Below are 23,108 nucleotides of genomic sequence, written 5' to 3'. Positions count from 1 at the left end.
TCGTGAAATTAGGAAATAATTTCACTTGCATTTTGTCAAAATTCTGATAATTTCCCTTGCCTAAAGGCTTGGGAAATTATCAGAATTTTGACCAAACATGCGTGAAATTATTTTCTAATTTCACTCATCGCCATTTGATTACAGATACGAATTGAAAATTAAGTGTTATTACTCTTGCAGGACATAAATGAGGAAATAAGTTGGTAAGAACAAAAATTATTGCATAAAAGAGATTTGAAGCGAACCAAACAGTCTCAAGATTCAGGTTTATGTCTTCTTCAGAATTCTTAAAATACTCTTAATAAACAAAGACCAGGTCAGCCTTATCAATGGAGAACCCATAAGATAAGAAAAATATTGCTTACCCTCCCATACCACATGTACACCAAAGAGACTGAATGAAAAAAAAGGTTTGTATACCCATCACACATATCAATCAAGAAACTTGATGTATTTAGATATCAGTTGATACCTGTAAATTAGGTAAGCCATTTACCCTTCCATAGAAAATTAAATCTTGAGTGATGATTTCAGTGATTCTAAACTTGGCATATAAAAATCTGGTACAGAATTTATATCATCAGGACTGACTGAAGTCTGTAAATTTTGAATGTCCTGAAGGGATGAGATTCCTGTCAGCACTAGAACAGTTGTCAATCCACAGTTGTTTCCAAACATGATGTCCGTGTTCAATCTGAATTGGTAAATGGAGAAAAAAAAAAAAAAAAAAAAAAAAAAAAATCAGCAACAACTAATAAACAGTGCAGAGCTTGAATATGTGAACTGTGATAGGAATTCCTAGAGGCCAGCCAACCATGAAACAAAGTTGTGCACCAATTGGTTTCCGATGTCCTTAATGTCATTGTGGTTATGTAGGAAAAAACAGCTACAGAAGCTGCCTCCAAAATATTCAAAGATGCTGAATTAATGTGTCAAGAGAGTGTGGTATGTTTCTCGCTACAGTAATGTGGACAAAGTGTCCTGCTTAAGGAAATCTAGTATGCAGTATGTTTTGGTACAGTCAACTGAACTGTAGAAAAGGTGTCCTTAATTAAACAAAATCTAAGTTGTTGAAGAATCGATCAGATACCATACCATACCAAATACTTATTTAGGAAGATGATCCTCTCTGTAAAGAATAACTTTTCATGACAGGAAGTTAACCCTTCCATTCCTACAGTCTATCTCCCAAACATTTCTTTGTTGTGGCTCAATGAATTTGGCAATAAATCAAACAATATAGTTACTCTACTTGATGCTTTTGGCAAAGTGTGGATAGTGTGAGAACAAATTCCTCATAACTCACTGCTGGGAATTAAAGGATCCAAAAAATGTGCTAATGAACTAACCTGTCTCCTATCATACAAGTCTTTGAGGGGTCAATAGCATGCCTGCTTGACAAAAATCAGCAAACAATCACATGATGAAAAATTCTTAGATACCTGATTTAATAATATACATTTCACAAATTAAACGTTATTTATTTACCGTGATTGAATACACTCAAACATGACTCTCTCTGGCTTTCCTATCACTTTAGCTTTCCTTCTAGCTGCTGCTTCCACAGAAACTACCATGCAGCCTGTCCCTGAAATTTAATCATTATTTAGCTGATTAATTTAAACAATAATTACAAAATAATCATTATCATTCATAGTCTTAGGGACATTTCTGTCAGTAGGAGAGTCACAAACTCTCAGCAAAGAAGACTGAGAAATCTGGAGGTGTTTTAAAGCCAAACAACATGTATCACATACTGAATTTTAAAGAAAAAGATGATAATATGATATTATCAACTAACAAAAATTAAATTGATACTGTGATCACCTGGAATAACCACACCATTCTTGTTAAATGGAAACCTGTCATCTAGATTTGTGGCAATGAACAAACAGGAATCTTTAGCAAGGTAACTGGCTGCTTTGATGAGCTTGTGAAAACTGAAGTGCTCATCAAATCCACAAACAACAGCTCCAACCTTTAACAAAACAGGAAAATCTTTAACAGTCACCAGCAACATAGGCAAGGAGTTTCACCCCTTAACCATGTCAAGAAGAGAGATCCACTGACAATAGAATAACACGTCTTGGGAAAGAATATAACCCAGTGAGATACATAATGTTGGGGATGTCAAAAAGAGAAACTAAAAACAAAAGTAGTATCAACATAATGTATACCTCAGGGTCCAACTTAAATGAAGCCCATTCTTGAAGATTATAACCACCAGTTGATTGATCAGGCTGAAAGTAAGTTGAGTTATTATTCATATAAGCCATGGAAAAAACAATGCAAATGCTTCAAAATATATTGTATATATTATGAACAGTTAATTAATATCACAAGCCACAACAAGATTTGCTCATCTTTCAAACCGGCAGTCTAACTCCCACAGGGATCAACGAACGCTTTTCATTCCACTAATTTATTCTCGTTTTTCTCGTTGCCATGTTCCCACCAATAACGTAGCTCCATTCTCTGCCTTTAAAAGCACACACAACCCACAATTCCTCTATTTGCTCCGACAAATGGCTAACGCTCGAAATGTCAGCTTTTGTAATCGTTACGGTGGCCAATTTACCAGTTCAACTTTGTTGATATATCCAAATTATTTCGTTACTCCCACCAACTCAGCCCCAAACAGTTTCTTTCGAAACTATCAGACTTTATTCATTGATATTTGGAAAGGTCTAGGACACAATGTATCAAATAAGTGAACAAATAAAGTAAAACAGAATAATAGATCAACAAAACAATGAAATTGCACTAACAATGATTTGCAGATGTATTGCAAAAGACCATTAATTAAATATACAATGAGTTCTTTTCATGAAAATTACTCATCTCCTCTACATCATTCCAAAGATGGATGTTTTAACTTGGAGAAATAAGCATATTTATATTGGGGCACCAGAAAATTTTGCAGAGACAATTGTTCACCTATGTAGGGTGTATTTCCACCTCTAATGTGTGCACAGTGATTACTTTTCCCTATAATTTATTTATTACTAGCAATGTCAGAACTATTGACAGATCCAACCTACACCAGAACCAATATGTTGAATATTCATGGCATCAAGTTCTTCCACCATCCCTGTTGTGCCAAGTGTAAAAACTTTTTTGTCGAACTTTAGAATCTCCTTTAAATAATATGCAACAGCATATGCTGTTCCATAGATTTCTTCCTGAAATAGAACAAAAAAGAAAATGCAAAAAATTTCATTCCATTATCTATTAGAACACAAGAATAAAACAAGCGGATAAAATTATACTCTGTGCTTTTTCATGCAACAGCCAAACACTAGTGAAAAAGTGCTCATAAATGCTGGTACTTGGATTATTAAAGGTGGAGTGAGGGGATAAAAGAAAAGTTACAGGTGTTCTGGAAAGGAAATGAAGATTAAACTATGGAAAATAGAAGGGAAAAGAGAGAAAAGGAAGAATGTACTTACAATGTCTGTGTTGCTGGTAATTTTTGCTTTTAGTTAATTTTATTTCTAACTAGTAGGTAAATTTTTTTAACTAGTAAATTTTTACATTTTACCTCATAAGCTTCAATTCCAAATTTCTCAAATTTCTTAAGATATGCCATTCTTGACTTGGAGCTATTATTAGTTGCAAAGAAAACCCTTTTACCCTAAAATGAAAAGAAAATTGTTAATTTAGTCAAAACACAGGTGAACAAAAGTAAATGTGATTATAACTGGCTTGATCAGTTGTTTTACCCTGGGTGGTGGGGTGGTGGGGTCTCTTAATGAAGAGGTATGCGAGGGAAACCATTTACCATTGAGCTTTATCACAAAATTTACAAGATAAAAATCTATCATGCACCCCTATTTGATCAACAATTCCACAAACAAGCTACACTATAGAACTAGGAACCCTATTGCACAGCTTACACACATCTGCTTCTTTGAATATTGCAGAACATAGCTAAATGGAATGGAAATGGCCAAAAACCCTTCCTGCATTGCTTTTTATTATGCTGACAGGTTACTAAGGGATGGAAAGAAGATGTTGGAAAAATTGTTTTGTAATGGTATAAGAGGTCAGGTTGCTCAGCAACATTTAAAATAACAGTATCAATAGTCCAATTTTAAGCATATTTGAAAACAATTTTTGAAACAGTGGGTTACTTTTTAGGCTCAAAATACTTCCAGTGCCATAACGTCATGTTTAATAAGTATATAATATCAAATGGTTATTACTCCTTACTGTTTTATCTTGATCACATTGCAGTGATCCATTGGCTGAATCAAAGAAAGAAACTAAATTATAAAAATAATAATATCAATCGCAGTAAGAAAATAATACTTGCTTAAACATTGCTTAAACATAAACAGCGTCAGCCATCCGAATAATTCTTCTTACCAATCTTCGAAGCTCTTGCAAAACTTCCATCACACCATTTAGGGGGCCGGCTTCATTCCAAAGGACCCCTGGGATACGATGAGACTGAACGTGATTTTGGTACAATGACACCTCAACACCAATTGATATGTTACTTACCATCACAATCAAAAATAAAAGTGTCCATCGAGGCAATGAAGTTGCTGGCACCGGTTCCTTCAAGAAGTTTACAACTTTTGCAAGTCATCTCTGATCTGAGATAATCTATAAGATTGCCTTCATACGTCATTACCAAGTTCCGCTCGGTTGTAGTTCGACGTTCCTCCCCAGTCATTCAAGATGGCGCGTGGGGAACGGCAAAGTTGGAGAAAAATAATATCAAGGAAACTCGAAGCGAGGGATCGAGTGGAGTGGCATTGCTTTAGAGATATCATCAGGGAACGTAAGTGAAGATTTCTTCGTTGTTGGTTGAAAATTGCACGTTTTGTGAGGATTTAATCAGTAAGCATTCATATTGTACTACTGACTTTGACGAATCAATAAATACATTACAACTTTAATCCAAATGTTTTTCCTGTATGTTTTCCTGACAAGTCAAGTTGACTTATCTAATTATTGAGGGAAATCCAAAAGAAATCTCAAGAAATTCTTTTAGTAGATGCGAAGTGATATTTCTTGTTGCCGACCCCAGATAGGAAATATTTGACCCTGTAATATGACATTTCACATCTATTTGATATACCATCATCAATGCATATTGAATCATTTATTATTTAGATTCAAGTTCATAGTAAATCATGTTCAAAACGAACCAAATGAATGGATCTTTAACTATTTCCATCCTTAATATTTCTCTTCACTTTCAAATTGTCGTGAATAAAAAACAGAATCGAAGGAAGGACAAATGTATTACTGCAAATATCGTGAAAAGTGAAAGGTTGGAAAGAGCGAAACTCTAATTGGTGAATTGTCATGGGAAATAATATGAATTTTTTGCGGAGAGCGAGTTATTGAGGATATTTTAAGTTACGTGTGGGTCGTTTTCTCGGTGGACTTCTGTTTCAGCACTAATTAATGAGGTCACAGAACGTTGAAAGTTGCTTGAAAACTTTTACACATAAGTTTTTCATTCTCTTTATTTTCATCATTCCGGGGAAAGAATGATTGTTATTTTTATGGTGTTATGGTGATACTATTTGGGTATTTCATTATATTACTGGTGGTTAGAGAACTTCTTTACAGCTGCACCCACAACTAATTTAAAAGTGTATTATTTTCCCAGCTTGTGATATTTTTTTTTATTTTAACAGACAACAAGTTATTTGAAAATGCTGACACTGCAAAATTAAGAGTGGTTCAGTTGGAAATACAAGTTGCTCAAATTCAACAGGTTACAACTCCTGCTGCATTTCTGCTTTGAAAGCTGATTGGTGGTTTCACATTACCTAATGTTTGATTTTACCCTTTGTTATTGGTTAGCCTCCTATCTTATTGAATAACAGATTAACATGACCAGAACTTCCTTTTCTTATTTTACAGGAAAAAATTGAGCTTCATAGACGTGCTCAAGAATCAAGGTAAGTCGTCACAATTGCGAAGTAGGTTCAGATGAAATCTCCATAATGATTAACCTTGCATTACTTGTTGTTTACTCTTTTAGTTCATTGGGAGGAGGGGCAGGGGGTGTTGGTGGAGGATCAGAAAAAGTAGCTTCCTTAGAGCAAAAGCTGTTCAAGTTACAAGAGGAACTGACAGAGCTTCATCGTCAGAAAGGAGAGGTTTGTCTAATAACAATGTTGCCCTAACCAGTGTCTAACACATTGAGTAAGGGACCCACTTCTCATCAGTTTAATCATTTAAAAAATATTCTATTAAGATGGAAATGTGGCATGACAATATTTAACAAATGGTAAACACCACAGCGTACACTATTGAGTTATGGATGCACGCGGGAGGTTGCTAAGCACGAAAGAAGCGTAAGAGTCGCTCGAGGCGATAGCCGAGAGCGACTCTAGCTTCTTGAGTGCTTAGCAAACCTCCCAAGTGCATCCATAACTCAATAGTGTACGCTGTGGTGTTTACCATTTGTTTTATAACATAACATTGATACATTGTAGCTAAAGAGTTCCCTTTTATTTAACAAATCTTACGCGACCAGAAAAAACAAGCGCGCGCGGAAAAATAGCCTTTGCATTTGCTCACGTCAGCAGCGTACACCCATGGGCAAATGGGGCACGCTAAATTGACCAATCAGAGCGCGCGCTTTACTTTGGTTATGTTATAAATATGTTTCCTTGAGGACCAAAGACTAAACAGGGAAGGGATTCATAAATTTGAACTTCTGACTTCATGGTTGGATGTTATGCCAACTGAGATACAGAGAATTTGCCAATAAGTCAGGTAAATTACCAGGTTTATATCTGATGATACTTTCTTTGCCAACTTCGTGTTTTGACAAGTCAACTAGAATATTCTTCATCACTAGAATGCTCAGAAACTGATGGAGCTTAACAATACGTTACGACAAAAGGAGCAAGAACTGTTGGCTAAGGAAGGAGAGTGAGTATACATGTGCACCAGCAGCATGAATTTATATACTGTGTCAAGAATGCATATTTTGTACTTTTTAATACTTATTTGATCAGAATGTGAGACTAACAATAGAGAGAAACTGGGAGTAAAAGTGCAAAGTTTCTGAGTATGTTTTAGTTGCGAGTTTCTTAAATCGTATTCATAATTCTGTATGATCCGTAACTATATATTAATTTGTTGTTTTCCCACCAGGTTACATGACTTATCAAACAATTTAGAAGAAGTTGATAGGGCAAGGCAGAGACTGGAGCAAACAGTTACAGAATTGACGGCAAATTGTCAGGTACACATTTGATAAAGTTTTGTTTGGTTTGTAATTCTATAATAATAGTATTTGTTTTGTATACCACATTATACCATGTTGATGTAATTGAAAGCCAAGCAATGAGGTAGTTGAAAAGACCTTCAAATTTAACATTAATAAATATTTTCCCAGTTATTGCATATTAATTATCAGCCACATATACAGTAACTTACATTGAAAGCATTTTGTACATGTCATTGAGTTACCCATGACAGGTTACAGAACAAAGTATTTAAAAAATCCTGTAGTAAACTGGCTTGAAGAATTTTCTTGACCAAGTTTTGCGATCAATTCTTTTTCTCTACTGTGTTTTATCATGGTTAATGTTTTACTTTTGCAGATGGTAAAGGATGAACTCCAAGCATTACAGCTTGCTTACTCATTATTGGATGAAAGATATAGGAAAGTACAAACAGAGAATGAAGATCTAGTGAGTTCATCTCTGACAAAATTATTATGAATTTTGTTTTATTTTGACCCATGCATTTTCCAGCAGTCTTCAATTATTTTCATTTTCATAGACTAATTCATTGACAATCAGTTAACATCTAGTTAATTCTAGATAATTGTTTAATTCAACATCCAGGTAGCAAGGTGGATGGTACAAAAAGCAAAGGATGCCGACAAAGTAAATGCAGAAAATGAATTACAGTTGAGGTAAAGAGAATACTTTTTGGTCAAGGAAATACATTTTCCTCCTTTTTCCTGACATTGTAGACTCTGTGTTATTCTTACTGGGTGCAATTATAGAATCTCCTTGTTGAAATATATAAAATGTTTTTTGATGGGATATGTGGTGGGATTTGTGAAACTGGAAAATATGTTTTGCATATCACCAAATGTTTACTTTCCTTTAATTTTTAATTAGAATACGTCATGAAAAGCAGCAAAATCTACTTATAGATGCAGCGAAAGAACCAGTAGTTGTAAATATACCAACGTGAGTTACTCTGCTTAATATCTATTAAACAGTAGATAGGTGAACATTCTAATGGGCCTCTGTTAATGAACTACACAATGATAAGCAGACTGTTAGTCACATGTTAAGTGAAAGGAAATAAATGGCGTACCAGACCAGGTCAGTATTAAGGTGAACACATCAATACACATGAATGAACAAGGAGCAATTTGTTATTTATATTGCTAGAAAGTTTGAAGTTTGGTTAGGGAGTGTTTGCAGAAAAAAATTGAGACAAGGCTAAAAAAAATCTAAATCTGGAATTTTGATGTCCTTTAGATTAATTTTATGCTTATTAATTGTTATGAGAAGTAGTGAAGAGAGGATCTTAGTGGTGGTTGTTAGACAGAGAGGGAGCTTAATTAAGAGAGAATGTAGAACCTATCTCTTTTATCACTAAGTGACTTATAAGGTGTAATTATCACTTTCCTTTTCTGTCTGAATTGCAGTTCTAATCAGCCAGGCGTACCTTTCTGTGCAATAATATCTATCCCTTCATTTCCTGATAAAAAATTTGTGAGTATGACTTCAAGGTGTTGATGATTATTGATATTAATTTATTATAGAACAGTTTTTTATATATTGCCCTCCACAACACAGACTAGCTATTTCTGTTTGTTCTACAACAGGATGCACATGAAGGTGAAGTAAATTCTGCCAGATTCAGTATTTCAGGTAGATTATTTGTAACAGGTGGGGCAGACAGAAGAGTGAAGGTCTGGGAACAAGTCAATGGTAGGAACTGTGATATCTTACTTTCAAATTATTTCTCCCTTACATGTGTAAATATTAATTTTTATTGTGTTACCCACGGAGCCTCTATACTCTCTTTTTCTTTTAATTACAATTTAATGGCATATTTACAGGAAAAGAGAAAGAAAAATAATGCCATAAGGTTGATTTGTAAAAGAGTTGCATGACCCCATATAAAAACAAATCACCTCATAAAAATTACAATGAACTCACTAAAGAATTGTAGTAATATTTACAATATTGTATCCGTAATGTTCGCTTAGTAAAGTATATTCTATACAAGGCTAAAAGATTAGGAAAAAATTAAAATGTTTGAACCAAATATTTTTGGCTGTTTGCTGTCATCAGGGTTGAAAATAATGACTGTCTGCACCTACATAATATATCTTATGTAATTCCCGATGGGATAAGTTTGGAGACATCAATTGGAAATCGGAGGTCCCTACAAAATGGAAAAGGAATTGCATCACTGGTGCACTCCATAGAGCCAAACGCATCTCTACTGATCCTGACAAGGATATAAAAACTCTTGAAACATCTTTTATCAATGCAGGTTATCCCAAACGTTTTATTTCACATACAATCAACAACTTTCTAAACGACCCATCACAAGATGACAACATCATTCCGAATTTTCTCTTTGAAGAGTGAAAGAAAGTTTTCATCAAGCTTCCTTTTTGCATTGAAAATGAAAAACTCAGTAAGATGTTCGTTGCAAAACTCAGTGAGTTCACTAATTTTAATTTCATCTTTGTGGAGGGGCAGTGGCCTCATGGTTAGTGCACTTGACTCCGGATCGAATGGTCCGTGTTCAAGCCCCGGGACATTGTGTTGTGTTCTTAGGCAAGACACTTTACTCTCACAGTCCCTCTCTTCACCCAGGTGTATAAAGGGGTACCGGCAATTTATTGCTGGGGGTAACCCTGTGATGGACTGGTATTCCATCCAGGGGGTAGTAGAAATACTCTTAGTCGCTTCATGCTACAGAAACCAGAGTTAAGCACCGGCCTAATGGGCCACTAGGCTCGTAAACAGACTTTACAATTTTTATCTTTGTAATCCTGTGGCAAACAAGGCAAATCAAAAGCCTCTTTAACAACAAAGACAAAAGCACTCACAGTTCTAAAGTTGTTTACAAAGGAGATTGTCCTTGTGGCGTTGATTACAGTGGTGAGACTGTGAGAAATTTAGCAGTACGTATTGCGGAGCATTCAAATCCTGCTCACACCTCTGAACCTGCAAAACTCTGGCGGGAAAATCCATCACATTCTTTCACTTGGCGTGTTCTCTCCTCAGCACAAACATTCCACGAGCATAGGATCATCGAGGGGCTAATGATCCCACAATTCCACCCCAGTTTGAACAAACAAGTTATTTCCTATGTCTCCAAACTTTTCCCATTGGGAATTACACAAGATTCTTATGTCTCTAAACTTTTCCCATCAGGAATTACATAAGATATATATATGTATGTACAGATGGTCATTATTTTCAACCCTGATGATGGCAAATGTACAGCCAAAAATGTTTGGTTCAAACATTTTAATTTTTTCCTAATCTTTTAGCCTTGTATAGAATATAATTTCCAATTTTGTTACAAATTTAGTAACACTAGCTTTAAACTTATCAACATTGCATGTCGAATGGACCTCAAGAGGCAAACTGTTCTATTCGTCCACAATCCTATAAATTTAAAGTAACTGTTTTTATGTACATTTGTCCTAGCATATTTCTTTTTTTAACGATTTAGTATCAAAATGTCTCAGTATGTAGCAGTCCTCTTGGCTATAAAAATATAAAATTTGAGGCAAAAGTCCCCATTTGAGGGCCATAGGTGATGGTTTGGGCAGGGCTGGAAAAAAAAGCCGTATGACCCAGCAAGATGTGGGCTAAAAGCAGAAAGAAAGACTAAAAAAAAAGTGGAATGATAAAATGCTTTTGCTTTAGTCAAATTAGGCTGAAGGAGAGAATATCAAATGCTATCAGTCATGATGCACAGATCTTGCAGCACTTGGCCTGTGCATTATTACCACTGTATTAAATACACAGTATTTATATACAGTCACACCTTGATTATCCAAACCTCAATTATCCAGATTTTTTGATTATCTGAACTTTTTCTTTGGTCCCGATTTTTTCATGAATATTTATTAGTCATGATCAAGAAGCCATATTCTTTTTAAAACTACAGCACTGAAAAATGAAGTAAAGGCGATGTTCTTCTCTAAGACAAACTGACTTAATTCAACATTTTAGGCCAATATAAAAGCAATTTTTATTAATTTTGATTGTTAATGCACATTGTGTAGAGGTATTAGGGACCTTAAGAAACCATGACAGTGACACCAAGGAAGACTTTGATTAAAAAATTAATTTCTACTCTTAGTTAGAATTTCAAAAATGGCTGCAAGAGCTTACTGTCTCATACAGCACCACAACTTAACTTCAGCCAGCATGATGTATAAAAGTAGCATTGAGTTCCAAATGGAAATTGATAAAAATAATTTGCCATCATGGTTTTGGTTCGCAGACAATGCAAATTTTGGCGATTTCACGTTGTTGTTTTGCATAGGATGGCTAAGAAATGTACAAAGTTTCAAAACGCACATGCTGAGCCATTGTTCTGCCGATGAGATCTCTTGTTTTTCCACGTCCTCATTGCTGTCGCCATCGTGGTTTCTTAAGGTCCCTATTCACTAAGGACAGTGAAGGTGTAGACCATATCTTTTTCAAAACAATTTGTAAATGTTTTGTTTCAAGATTAAAAGTCACTTTCTTAATTTAGACAGATTTTGTTCCTCATTAATATTCATATTCTCAATTATGTGGGCCCTCGATTATCCGGATTGTTTTTGTCTAGTAAAAACAAGTCGGCATAATTGAGGTTCGCTCTGACGAAGGGCTAACGCTCGAAACGTCAGCTTTTGTAATCATTACGGTGGCGAATTTACCATTTCAACTTTGTTGATATATCCAAATAAGTGAGGTTCGACTGTAATCAGTAATTCTATTTAGAACGATTTGAAGTATTTTCAGTTTCTCTAATTTTTGATATTTGCGACTTTTTGTATTTCAGGAAACTATACAATAAAGGGAATCATGCATGGTTGTAATGCAGGTGTCATGTCAGTACAAACTGACCCTCAGGTAAGAGTCTATGACTTTTGGGTCAATACCAAATATACAAGGCTTGTATTTCCATTTGTGGCATTGCCATTAATCTTTTTATGAACTGTTATATTTTATAGGAAAAACTTGTTCTGGCAGGTTCTCATGAAGGAACATGTAGAGTATGGACTCTTACAGATCAGAGACTTAGAGTGAGATTTGTTAATTACCATAAGAGCTAGTTCTTGCACGTGTAGCAATTGCCATGTTTTCAAAGAAATTAACATACCTCTTCTTTAAATGGAGGCCATGATTATTATGATTGTTTTATGTGCATGTGAATAAGCCTTTTTGGCCTCAGTTTTGAGATAAAGTGATTACAAATATTTCAACAAGAAATGCTAATCACTACTTGTGCTGTTCAATATGTTAAATGTTACAATCTGTACGAGTGTAAAATTTTGTACAGTTTCTCTTTGAAGATGGGGACTTTTGAATATTTTATAGAAAAGGCCCAATACAAATAATAAATGTTATTGTTATTGTTACAAACAATCTTTGCCATGAAGGTCCAATGCTATTGCTTCCCTCAAAACACTAGAGACCTGCAAATACCCATTGATATCAAAATATACAAAATTCCTTTTTAAGGATGTTGCTGGTTCAACTGTAACTATTTTTGATATTCGTGTTTATGTAGCACACCCTCACAGGACATTCACAAAAGGTTATGGCAGCCAAATTTTTTGGTGGAGCAACTAAAGTCGTTTCAGGAGGCCATGACAGAACATTGAAAATTTGGGATCTTAGAAGTAAAGCATGTAAGTTGTTTTAAATTAAGTTTTCTTTTTTGAATGAAGTACTAAAATGTCCAAACTGTAAATGGTACTCCGATTTGTAGCTGTGAAAACATGAAATACTATTATGTAACGAATTTATAGGATACAAAAAGGTTCATTTACCCATTGTGCCATACATGCTCAAAAAGGGAAAAAAATCTTTGAATTTCAGTTACATGTCTTTATGTGGTTCCCCTGCATCTATTAATTAGTTAATTTGGTTAGGCAGGGGATGGTAAAGAACCCACTCACAAGATTACTGTAATGTGGTCTGGCCTGTTTATTGGGAATTGAGGGGAGGGGGCATATTCAAATAAGTTTCCTTTGATTGATTATAAACTACTGATATGTAGTCCAGCCAAAGTCCCCCGAAAAGTGTTGTGTTGCGCATTTGATCATATCCACATGTTAATTTGTGCAATATAAATATTAAATTATTATTATTATTATTATTATTAGTTGTTATTTTACACTAAATTGATTTCAGGCAACTGCAATACATTTGAAAAAAAAAAAAAACATACCGCCTTCTTCGACTCACCATGGGGCATCTCTGAATGAAATATGTTGAGTATTTCAATTGGGTTCAATTTTACTCTTTCTTTTTTCATTTTTTCTCAGGCATGCGGACAATTTTTGCTGGTTCAAGCTGTAATGATATAGTAATCCATGAGGGATTTGGGTAAGAGACAAACTAACAACAGTGATTGGTTACAACCCACCCCGGTTCTCCAACATTCATAGATGTTCCATGTCATTAAGTATTTGTTGTTTGTCATAAACAATTGACTAATCAGTTAAAACAATATTTCCATTGTTGATTAGGGTAGTCACACCAATTCGTATTTTAATAAGTAGCTGAAGTGAATGAAAACATTGAGTATTGTTTTTATTCCATTCAGTTCACAAGTGGCAAGTGGTCATCTAGACAAGACTGTCAGGTTTTGGGATGTCAGGTGAGCCAACTAATAATAGTGATCTACAAAACTGAAATAAAAAAATTACATGGTATGTAGACAATTAGACTAGACCAGTTAAATCAGTCCATAAAAATGCAAAATAAATAAATAAATAAAAAAACGGCCAATATCCAGCCATCTTGGCCTCAGGCTTGGTTAATAATGCATAATTATATATTAACTGATGAAAAATAAAAGTGGATTATATTAAAATAAATAAAATTAATGCAACTATTATAATATTGTTTTACATTATTTTGATAAGGATTATTGTAGAGGATAACAAAACATCTGCCTCTTCTTTTTTTATGTTGATTATAGCTTTTATAATTGCTTTCTCTCTTTAGCCAGAAAGTCTTAACAACACAAAATTCCATTAAATTGTAAATAAGTTAGATTTTAATTTTCTTTTGAAATCTAAAACATTGAGAAGATATCAGTAATATCCAAACATCAATTTAGTTTTGTTTTGAAAATCGTTGGTGATTTCCTTAGTGGAAAATATTATGTTTCACTGGGACTTTATATATATCTTATTAACCAAGCGTGAGGGCTGTACTGGGAGAATATTGGCCTGAGGTCTTGACAGTACGGACCGAGCGCAGCGAGGTCCATACAAAAAAGACCGAGGGCCAATATTCTCCCAGTACGGTCCTGAGCAAGCTTGGTTAATAAGAGATTTATTATACGACTGAAGTTCAAAGGGACACAAGTGCGGTATCATGATTCAGGACCATTCGGGACAGTGCCCGGTCCAATACTTAGAGAATGTTGGACCAGCAATAGAGCATTTTGATAGGTTGATTTTAGTTATTGGCACTCTGACTGCCCAAGTCGTGTAATAAATAACATTATTTACCAATTACAGAAAAGATGGGTGAAACAAATTCTAGGTGCAATAGATTTTGAAAATTAAAGTTTTAGTGGAAATTCAACCCACTACCAAGTTTAGTAATCTATGTAAAATAAATTTGCAAGCCAGTCTTTAATATTCAAAGCTTAATTAATGTCATCCTTTAACGTCCTTTGTGAACATCTCGTTCCACTGAAGAGGGACAAGAGAGCCAACATGATAGGAAATTTGGACCTTGTCCTGCTTTTCTGTGCTATTCCATTTTATATCTTTGGATTTATTGGTAACATTTTGGTCATATGAACTGTGCACAAAACACAAGTTCTGCATACAACAACAAACTACCCCTCGGTGAATTTGGCAGTTGCTGATCTTCTCGCCATCTTGCTAGCACCATTGTGATCCTCTTCAGAAGAGGGATATTTAACACTGGTGTAGGAAAAATAACTCGCAAAGTCTCAGCTATCTTGGATATCTCTTTTGTATCTTCATCCTTAACTTTTGCCTTATCAGCCATGGAATGCTATCATGCAATGCTACATCCTTTGAGCACAAGATTTCATTTGAGTGAAGATAATATTAAACAAGCCATTGCAATCATGTGAATCATGGCTCTTCTAATGTCATTGACAGCCTTTCAGCTTCTCCAGTGGAGTGAAGTTGAGTTGAAGTGCATTGGTCCATGAACTTTGTACATGACTAAATCTGGTGATGTGTATTTAATTGTATGCACAGTATTTAGCACTTATCTTCCACTAACCATAGTGATCTATTGCTATGGATCAGTGAATAAAAGACTTGTTGTCACCTTCATTTTGGCAACTGTTGGGTTTTTTGTTTGTTATTTACCACATGTAATTTTCTTCACAGTCTTTGTGCCTGTGACTGACGAAAATAAGAACTCAAAGTTGGATTCTAATCTACCATCACTATTTTGGTTTCTATTTAAATGCAGCCTAGGTTTCAACCCAGTAATATGTGCCTTTTGCAGCAGTAACTTCAAAAATGGGTGTAAGAGGATCATAATCTGTTGTAGATCTGGACAAAATAATGTGTGAGCTAGAAGAAAAGGATTGTATAAAATTAATGTTATGTAAAGGTCTGATAATTTGAGGTTAAAAGTTACACAAAATTCATACTCAATAAAAGTTGCGTAAAATTAGTGTCAACACATGCATAATATTAAAATTTTATACTTAACATTTTATACTTAAAATAAGTGTTTATACCATGTATCATCCTCTAGTAAAATTTTTAAAAACAATAGAGCAGTGGTAGTAAAAAGATCCCTTGCAATTTCCATTCTGATCAAAGGTAAATGAAGCAAATTACTTTGTCCAGATACGCAGGAATGAATAAGAGAAAAGTTGTGCACAGAAATAAGAAATAAATAACTGAACCATTCAAGCTGATCATAATGAAAATAATACCAACTGAAGAGAAATGCTACTGATTTGGGCTCATGTTTGTTTACTATTTGCTTATCTGTGATAATTCCTTGGAAATGAACAACAAGGCCCATCTTATATACAGAATCTAACATGCATAACTTACATCCAGTCAGCATGCACGCATTCCCATTGTTTGGTAGACCCCATATACATAGTATTAATTCTACTTTAATCTGTTTTTCCTCAGATCTGACAATCAATCAAGTGTTGGAGAAATCACACTTCAGGGGAAAATAACATCACTAGATTTATCCCCAGGTTGTTGAGAATTGTTGTGTTAGGACATTGCTTTTCCTACCAAATAAACTTAACAGTGTCTTACAGCATGACCAAATCTCTTTAAGCTCCTTTTTTGTGAGCCCCTAGTATTGTAGAAAAGCAACAGGACAAGCATGTCCTTGTCAAAAATGATAGTTTCGAAATACAACATTTAGAATCGGGAAATGGTGGAGTTTCAATTCATGGGGCCATCAACATAACATACACGATTTTATGAGACAGAAGCAGCAGTGCAGTTGAAGTAAGCTTCCTTTTTGGATTTTTCTTGACAGACATGAACTACATGTTGGCGAGTGCAAGGGATGACACAGTAAAATTGCTTGACTTGAGAATGAACCAGGTTATGTCAACATGTAGGTGAGTAAACATGATTCATTCACTGCATGAACTATATGAATTTACAAATCATCAATTTGGAGAAAAATTATACAAAATGACTATAAGAAAGTCACGGTGCCCTTAATCTTGAGTACAGTATTTCCAAAGCAGTCATTTTCGTTTGATTTTATGTCCAGTGCGGATGGTTTTAAAGTTGCAGTGGATTACACAAGGGCATCATTCAGGTATCTTAAAGAACATTCCAAACTTTAAGTACAGAGCACAAATCGTCTTATGACTTAAGATAATTTTTTTACATGATTGTGCAGGTCTTAAAAGTGAAACCAAATAGTCCAGTATATATACATAACCACAAGCTGCTCTTATCTGTTTTACATTTTTTCAACCAAGTTATTTTGGAAATCCTTTAAACATGTATACTGGCTACAAGATTTGATGCGACACAAATGAATTAAATGATTGCTAATTTGTACTTGTGTTTCCTAATGTGGTTTTCGTCTCCTGCATGAAGAAAAAATATCCTGACAAATACAACCATTTCATTTTAGTGAGCAGGTTTATTTCGCGTCCTAACGGCTTTTTTAAATACAAATCACACTCACTATGAATAATAATTTTTGGGCAATCTACAGCTAATTAGGTGTGAACAAAAGAATGGTGCATACTGGGAATAATGATCTAAACAATTGTGGGCTAATTAAATATGCAATGGCATATTGCAACAACTTGTATTCAGTGACATTATTTTGAATTCCTTAGTCCTGATGGCCAGTATGTCATATGTGGTTCAAATGATGGTAGTATTTTTGTATGGAATGCATCCTCAGCAAAACTTGAAAAGGTTCTTAAAGAACACAGGTTAGTATTTCATGGATGTATACTTATTTATATGTAATAGGTTTGTTTTAAAAATACTTTCAATTGGTTAATTGCACTGGCTATCTGACAGACTCACTGTCTTACTGATTCAATGACTCACTGGTTGACTGACTTACTAACCCAACCACGCATCCACTGAGTCACTAACTTACACACTAAATGACTGACTGACAAACTGATTCCAGTCCTTTTGTTTTGTTGTGTAATGTAGATCACCAAATATGTAGTTTGAAAAGGTCACTGCAGTTAATTTTGTATATTTCATTGAATGATTCAAACTTACCACTCTGAATTTATTTTCTAACTGCAGTTCTTCAGTGGTTGTGTGTGCGTGGCATCCTGATGGATCAAGTCTTATCAGCTGTGATCGTAACAAGCGTGCAATTATCTGGACAAACCGATACTGAAGTCACTTTCAAACTGGATGGCATTGCTATCACTTCAGTATTGATTTTCAATGCACACCATTTGTATTAAGTACTAACAGTGCTGTAAATAACTGGACTAAATGGAAAATTTATGTACAGCAAGATACAGAGGCTTCAAAAACTTATTTCATCCTGTTTTGAAAAAGAACTCCCTGAAAAAATTGTTTGGTATCTGAAAGAAACTTATTACAAGATGGCATTTTTAGATAATGTTGTAAAATAAGTTTTCTTGCTCTAACCATAGAAGGTACACGTGTCTTTGAAGAGTCAAAATTAATTGACAAGAGTGAAGGCTTTCTTTAACTGCAGTTTCCCTTTAAAAAATCTTTAAGAATAAATGTTCAATTGTAATTCTAATCCTGTTGTTTATTATGTAGTTTTAAAATAAAAGTCTTGGTAAGAGCTTAGTTTTTTGGGGCATAAAGAATTTGAAGTCAATTATGACACATTTTTAAACCACACATGTGTGTAGAGAGGCAAGTTTCTTCCAAAAGCAACTACTTAAACCTAATATGACTGACAGGTGTTTTTCAAGGAAATATCCTAAACCCCCTCTCTGTGGGGATGCTTAAATGGGGTGACCATTTTATTAGAAGTGCTATAAAGGAGGGCACAATGAACAAAATATCAAGGAGTCTAAGATAACTGATAGGGTAGTAGCTTTAAATTTGAGCAAAATAGTAATTTGATTTGTACAAGTTCCAGCTGACTCAGGTTGGGAGGGGAGGGGGGGGAAAGTCAGGTTAAAAAATTTTACTTTATTTTTAATACAATAATTTAAAATACAATGAGCTGTTTGAGAAACCATTTACTTAGAAAGGAATGTTAGATTTCGCAGAATGCAATTATAAATGCTTATTTAAAAAAAAAAAAAAAACACCATAAGGCATATTACAATGTAAGTAGTAAAAAATAAGAATGGTCATAAAACAATGGAACCCCCCCTCCCCCCCAAAGCCAATTTCACCATATTTAGCTATTCAAACTGTGCTGCATTGCTTTTAAAACTATTTACCCACATTTCTCTGCTGATAGGACTTGTAAATATAATTTAGCTTTCTTTTGTAAAAGAGGTGATAATAAACTGTTTTGTGGACTGGTAAATGGAAATTTCATTAATTTTTAACTCAATTTTTTTTGACTTGATGTTTACCAATATCCTCATAGGATCCATTATGTATTATTCTTATTTAGTTTTTGGTAAATGACAAGAAGATTTTTTATGAACAACTAAACATACAAAATCAAAGCCAACTTCAATTTAAAGGGTTTTATTGAAAACAAACCAAGGAAGTTACTAAGAACGTTATTGAAGGCATCTCAGGTTTGTTTTTGCATTGTAAAACAATGCTTAAGGGTAGCATTTACAAGTAGCAAAGTCTTTTGGTTTACAGCACAAATCACCCTTAAGCATGAAGAGAACTGGAAAACAAACACAAAGTAACACTGCATGCTTTTCTTTTGATTACAAATATCCCATCCAGAGAAATTATTGGCAATTTACCTATGTCATTTATTCAGGGTGATTCTTAATCATTTACAGTGACTGCCTCATTAGCAATTTTCATTTGATAAACATTTCTGGTCTTAATTTGAATGACAAAATGATCACATTCCATCGCAGACCTCCCTCTGTGGTGCAATTCTCTTCTTAAGAGAAAATTTATAGCGCTGTATGACAAGGTGAAGGAACGGACCATGTCAACAGGGTTGTTACCTTCCGATTGTTAACAATAATTTCTAGCCCTGTATGACAAGGTGAAGGAAGGAACCATGTCAACAGGGTTAATGTTACCTTCTGATTGTTAACAATAAGGGCACTGTACATTATCTTAGAAATAAATTAACTATGCTAATAAAATAACAACCAATAAATTTTACATTCTCTATATGTGTTGGTCAAAATGATCAGCTATTTGCATTTGGGTTGGAATTCAATGAGGCAGGTTCATCTCCTTTGTTATTGTGATCATGAGGATGGCCATAGCTTTTCTTTTTGTGGCCTGTGCAGTATGAGTTGTGGCCACATCCATCATCATCATCACTATCACTTTCAGATGAAGAGTCTCCAAACACCTTAGGCTTCGAATAAATACAACAACCTAAACAAGGGTGAAACAGAACAAATCTAAGTCCCAGTCAATGATTCAAACCTTTGAACCTTTGATTTCACAAACGAAGCTGCCCAGTTAACTTGCTTGCGAGACAAGGCATATCTAAGTCAATGTATGTCAGACATCTTGTCATTTGTATTACTAGGGTCAACGCTGTGAAAGGAGTTCATAAGAAATATTATATCTATGGGAGAGTAAGTCGTTAAGCTAAGTTGAAGAACACTGAGGAGGAGGAAAGAGCTACTGGTACTTACTGAGACCCATGTTCACTTAAGTCAATTAATAATACAATAACCTTGTTTATTTCTTACATTTTGATGTTTTCTTTCCCATAAACTCATTATCTACTGCACTTGCATCCCATTGCACCTTTTTCTCTGATTTGGGTTTCTTTAGTTTCAGTACGAGTCGCTGTTGCTGTGAGCAAAATCAAGCATGGCATTAACATTTTACCTTTAAACTTAACTATTATAACTTTCCTTTATATAAAAATAACTGAGCACAAAAATGCCAGTGTCATAGGATTAAACAAAGTGAAAATAAAAATGTGTTTTGGCACAAAATTTTGACCAGGAAGCTGTCAGTAACAGCTTAAGGAAGACTACAGGGGCAGATGGTGAGAAATAGGTCTTATTTACACCACGCAGAGTGATATTTAAAAGCGTAAGGTTTATAGTAGATAGATTGACAGCTATACGTATGATGCACGATCCTCGCTGTAGATAACGCTATTTATGCAATAGCAAAAATCAGACCTGCAAAAAATCAGGCCTGTACGGGACTCGAACCACTGACCTCTGCGATACTTGTGCAGCGCTCTACCAATTGAGCTAACAAGCCAACTGGGAGCAGGCCGTTAAGTTGATTCGTAATAAACCCGTAAAAGTGTTAAATGAGATACAATGAATATATGAAGTTCATATATTTTGAACTGTGGTATTAGATACGTATGATGCACGATCCTCGCAGTAGATAGTGCTATTTATGCAATAGCGAAAATCAGACCTGAAAAAAATCAGGCCTGTACAGGACTCGAACCACTGACCTCTGCGATACTAGTGCAGCGCTCTACCAATTGAGCTAACAAGCCAACTGGGAGCAGGCCGTTAAGTTGATTCATAATAAACCCGTGAAAGTGATAAATGAGATACAATGAATATATGAAGTTCATATATTTTGAACTGCGGTATTAGTTACGCATGATGCACGATCCTCGCAGTAGATAACACTATTTATGCAATAGCGAAAATCAGACCTGAAAAAAAAAAAATCAGGCCTGTACGGGACTCGAACCACTGTACGGGACTCGAACCACTGCCTGCTCCCAGTTGGCTTGTTAGCTCAATTGGTAGAGCGCTGCACTAGTATTGCAGAGGTCAGTGGTTCGAGTCCCATACAGGCCTGATTTTTTTCAGGTCTGATTTTCGCTATTGCATAAATAGCGCTATCTACTGCAAGGATCGTGCATCATGCGTATCTAATACCGCAGTTCAAAATATATGAACTTCATATATTCATTGTATCTCAGATTGACAGCTGTTTGAAATTATACTTTTGTATCAGAACTTGGAAACATGGTCCCATCAACCTTTGGAATGAGCAACTAACCCCTTAAGTACCTTACATGATATTTCAAGTAGGAGAGCTATGAACTTGTAAACACGCATTGAGTGCTTAATTATATTCAAAAAGTTTTTTGTCTCTTAAACTTATTCTTTCCGAAGAATGCTTTTTAAAATTTTCTCAGTTAAAAAAGAAATTAAAACAGTTTTAATTTGTAGTTTTCTGCAAAATCTACCTTTTATGGTACCTTGTGGAAAAGTCACACCCTCATCCAAATTTCTGAGGGACCCTGCAATCACTTAAATACAATCTCTATTTTCGGTGGATTTATTAAGAGTTTTTCTGACGGAAAATAGTGGCACCCTTGGTGTAGTAGAATAATGCACCTGCACCTGAATTCTTGGCCATGGGATGATCTCCACGAACTTTACTTCATATTAAGACAAAGTTAGTTTGAAAAAAATTAGGGAAAAATGTCCGTATAACTCCATACCAATCAAAAACAAAGCCGTAATCCCAAAGGTAATAGGGACTTTAAGCAAACCACGACGGCTACGGCATCGAGAACGTGGAAAAACAATAGATCTAATTGGCAGAACAATAGCCAAGCACGTGCGTTTTAAAACTTTGTACATTTCTTAGCCGTCCTTTGCAAAACAACAATGTGAAATCACCAAAATTTGCGTCGTCTGCGAAGCGAAACCGCGGCGGCAAATTATTTTAATTTACATTTGGAACTCAACGCTACTTTTATACGTTATGTTGAGTTTGAGGTCTGGCGCCCTATGAGACGGTAAACACATGCAGCCATTTTCGAAATTCTAACTAAAAGAAGAAACTCGTTTTTTAATCGACGTCTTCCCTGGGGTTGCCGTCCTGACTGCTCTAAGTCCCTAATCTGTTGTTTTGCATCTGCATTCTTTTATCCAAGAATTGTATGTATAATGAAGTATGGGGTTACTAGGAAATTTTGCCAAAATTAGTTTTCTCGGTTCTTTCTCTGTTCAAGATATTATGGTCAGTAGTTGTGAGCTAGTTCAGTACCGATTAAGCTAATTTAAAACCATCTAAACCGGACATTTATTTTTAACAGCAAGATACAGAGGGATCAATCAGCTGTTCCAGCGGTTCAAAATTATGATAAATCTGACCGCTTTGAAGAGGAATGATTTGCTTGACATGATGAAGAATGCAGTACATACCGATGGACTACCACTCGTTTCCTCGGTAACTGTGACAGTATCACTAGAACTTTCTGGACATTCCGCCATTTCTTCTTCGATGATAGAACTTCCTCGTTAGGTCTACGTAACACCTGGCTTTGTGACCAAGCATATGACAA

The 23,108-nt window shown here is 35.0% G+C and overlaps 3 protein-coding genes across 3 annotated transcripts in view; 1 reads left to right on the top strand and 2 right to left on the bottom strand.

Moving 5' to 3' along the window:
* Positions 1 to 4,632, bottom strand: part of LOC111331668 (phosphoglycolate phosphatase) — a 5,268-nt gene extending 636 nt beyond the window's left edge. The window contains exons 1-9 of the mRNA XM_022936826.2: positions 4,507 to 4,632; positions 4,369 to 4,436; positions 3,542 to 3,634; positions 3,042 to 3,182; positions 2,178 to 2,240; positions 1,828 to 1,978; positions 1,489 to 1,588; positions 1,350 to 1,391; positions 1 to 694 (exon numbers count right to left, since the gene is read on the bottom strand). The exon at positions 1 to 694 is cut by the window's left edge and continues 636 nt beyond it. Of these exons, the coding sequence (XP_022792561.2) occupies positions 511 to 694; positions 1,350 to 1,391; positions 1,489 to 1,588; positions 1,828 to 1,978; positions 2,178 to 2,240; positions 3,042 to 3,182; positions 3,542 to 3,634; positions 4,369 to 4,436; positions 4,507 to 4,594 (930 nt within the window). The 5' untranslated portion in view covers positions 4,595 to 4,632 and the 3' untranslated portion in view covers positions 1 to 510. The remainder of the gene's footprint in view (positions 695 to 1,349; positions 1,392 to 1,488; positions 1,589 to 1,827; positions 1,979 to 2,177; positions 2,241 to 3,041; positions 3,183 to 3,541; positions 3,635 to 4,368; positions 4,437 to 4,506) is intronic.
* LOC111331649 (autophagy-related protein 16) lies at positions 4,525 to 19,193 on the top strand. Its single transcript, XM_022936809.2, has 21 exons — positions 4,525 to 4,789; positions 5,658 to 5,737; positions 5,887 to 5,924; positions 6,008 to 6,125; positions 6,833 to 6,906; positions 7,132 to 7,222; positions 7,584 to 7,673; positions 7,830 to 7,900; positions 8,112 to 8,183; positions 8,651 to 8,717; positions 8,831 to 8,936; positions 12,031 to 12,101; positions 12,203 to 12,274; positions 12,763 to 12,883; positions 13,523 to 13,583; positions 13,804 to 13,857; positions 16,352 to 16,422; positions 16,716 to 16,800; positions 16,959 to 17,006; positions 17,542 to 17,640; positions 17,972 to 19,193. The coding sequence occupies exons 1-21, from the start codon at positions 4,687 to 4,689 to the stop codon at positions 18,066 to 18,068; spliced, it is 1,689 nt and encodes a 562-aa protein (XP_022792544.1). The 5' UTR covers positions 4,525 to 4,686; the 3' UTR covers positions 18,069 to 19,193.
* Positions 18,956 to 23,108, bottom strand: LOC111331686 (E3 ubiquitin-protein ligase PPP1R11). The gene is made up of 3 exons (XM_022936848.2): positions 22,969 to 23,108; positions 20,515 to 20,620; positions 18,956 to 20,191 (listed from the first exon to the last, which is right to left on the bottom strand). The coding sequence occupies exons 1-3, from the start codon at positions 23,035 to 23,037 to the stop codon at positions 19,998 to 20,000; spliced, it is 369 nt and encodes a 122-aa protein (XP_022792583.1). The 5' UTR covers positions 23,038 to 23,108; the 3' UTR covers positions 18,956 to 19,997.

Source organism: Stylophora pistillata, chromosome 7, assembly GCF_964205215.1.
Source record: "Stylophora pistillata chromosome 7, jaStyPist1.2, whole genome shotgun sequence".
Lineage (NCBI taxonomy): Eukaryota > Metazoa > Cnidaria > Anthozoa > Scleractinia > Pocilloporidae > Stylophora > Stylophora pistillata.
Note: the sequence above shows the minus strand (reverse complement) of the source record. Positions and strands in the feature narration are given on the sequence as shown.

Coding starts and splice junctions, on each gene's coding strand:
- LOC111331649 (XM_022936809.2), top strand. CDS start 4,687: ATGGCGCGTGGGGAACGGCAAAGTTGGAGAAAAATAATATCAAGGAAA. Junction 12,884..13,522: donor GGATCTTAGAAGTAAAGCAT/GTAAGTTGTTTT, acceptor ATTTTTTCTCAG/GCATGCGGACAATTTTTGCT. Junction 17,007..17,541: donor TACACAAGGGCATCATTCAG/GTATCTTAAAGA, acceptor TGAATTCCTTAG/TCCTGATGGCCAGTATGTCA.
- LOC111331686 (XM_022936848.2), bottom strand. CDS start 23,037: ATGGCGGAATGTCCAGAAAGTTCTAGTGATACTGTCACAGTTACCGAG. Junction 20,621..22,968: donor AAACGAGTGGTAGTCCATCG/GTATGTACTGCA, acceptor TTTTGCTCACAG/CAACAGCGACTCGTACTGAA. Junction 20,192..20,514: donor GGGAAAGAAAACATCAAAAT/GTAAGAAATAAA, acceptor ACCCTTGTTTAG/GTTGTTGTATTTATTCGAAG.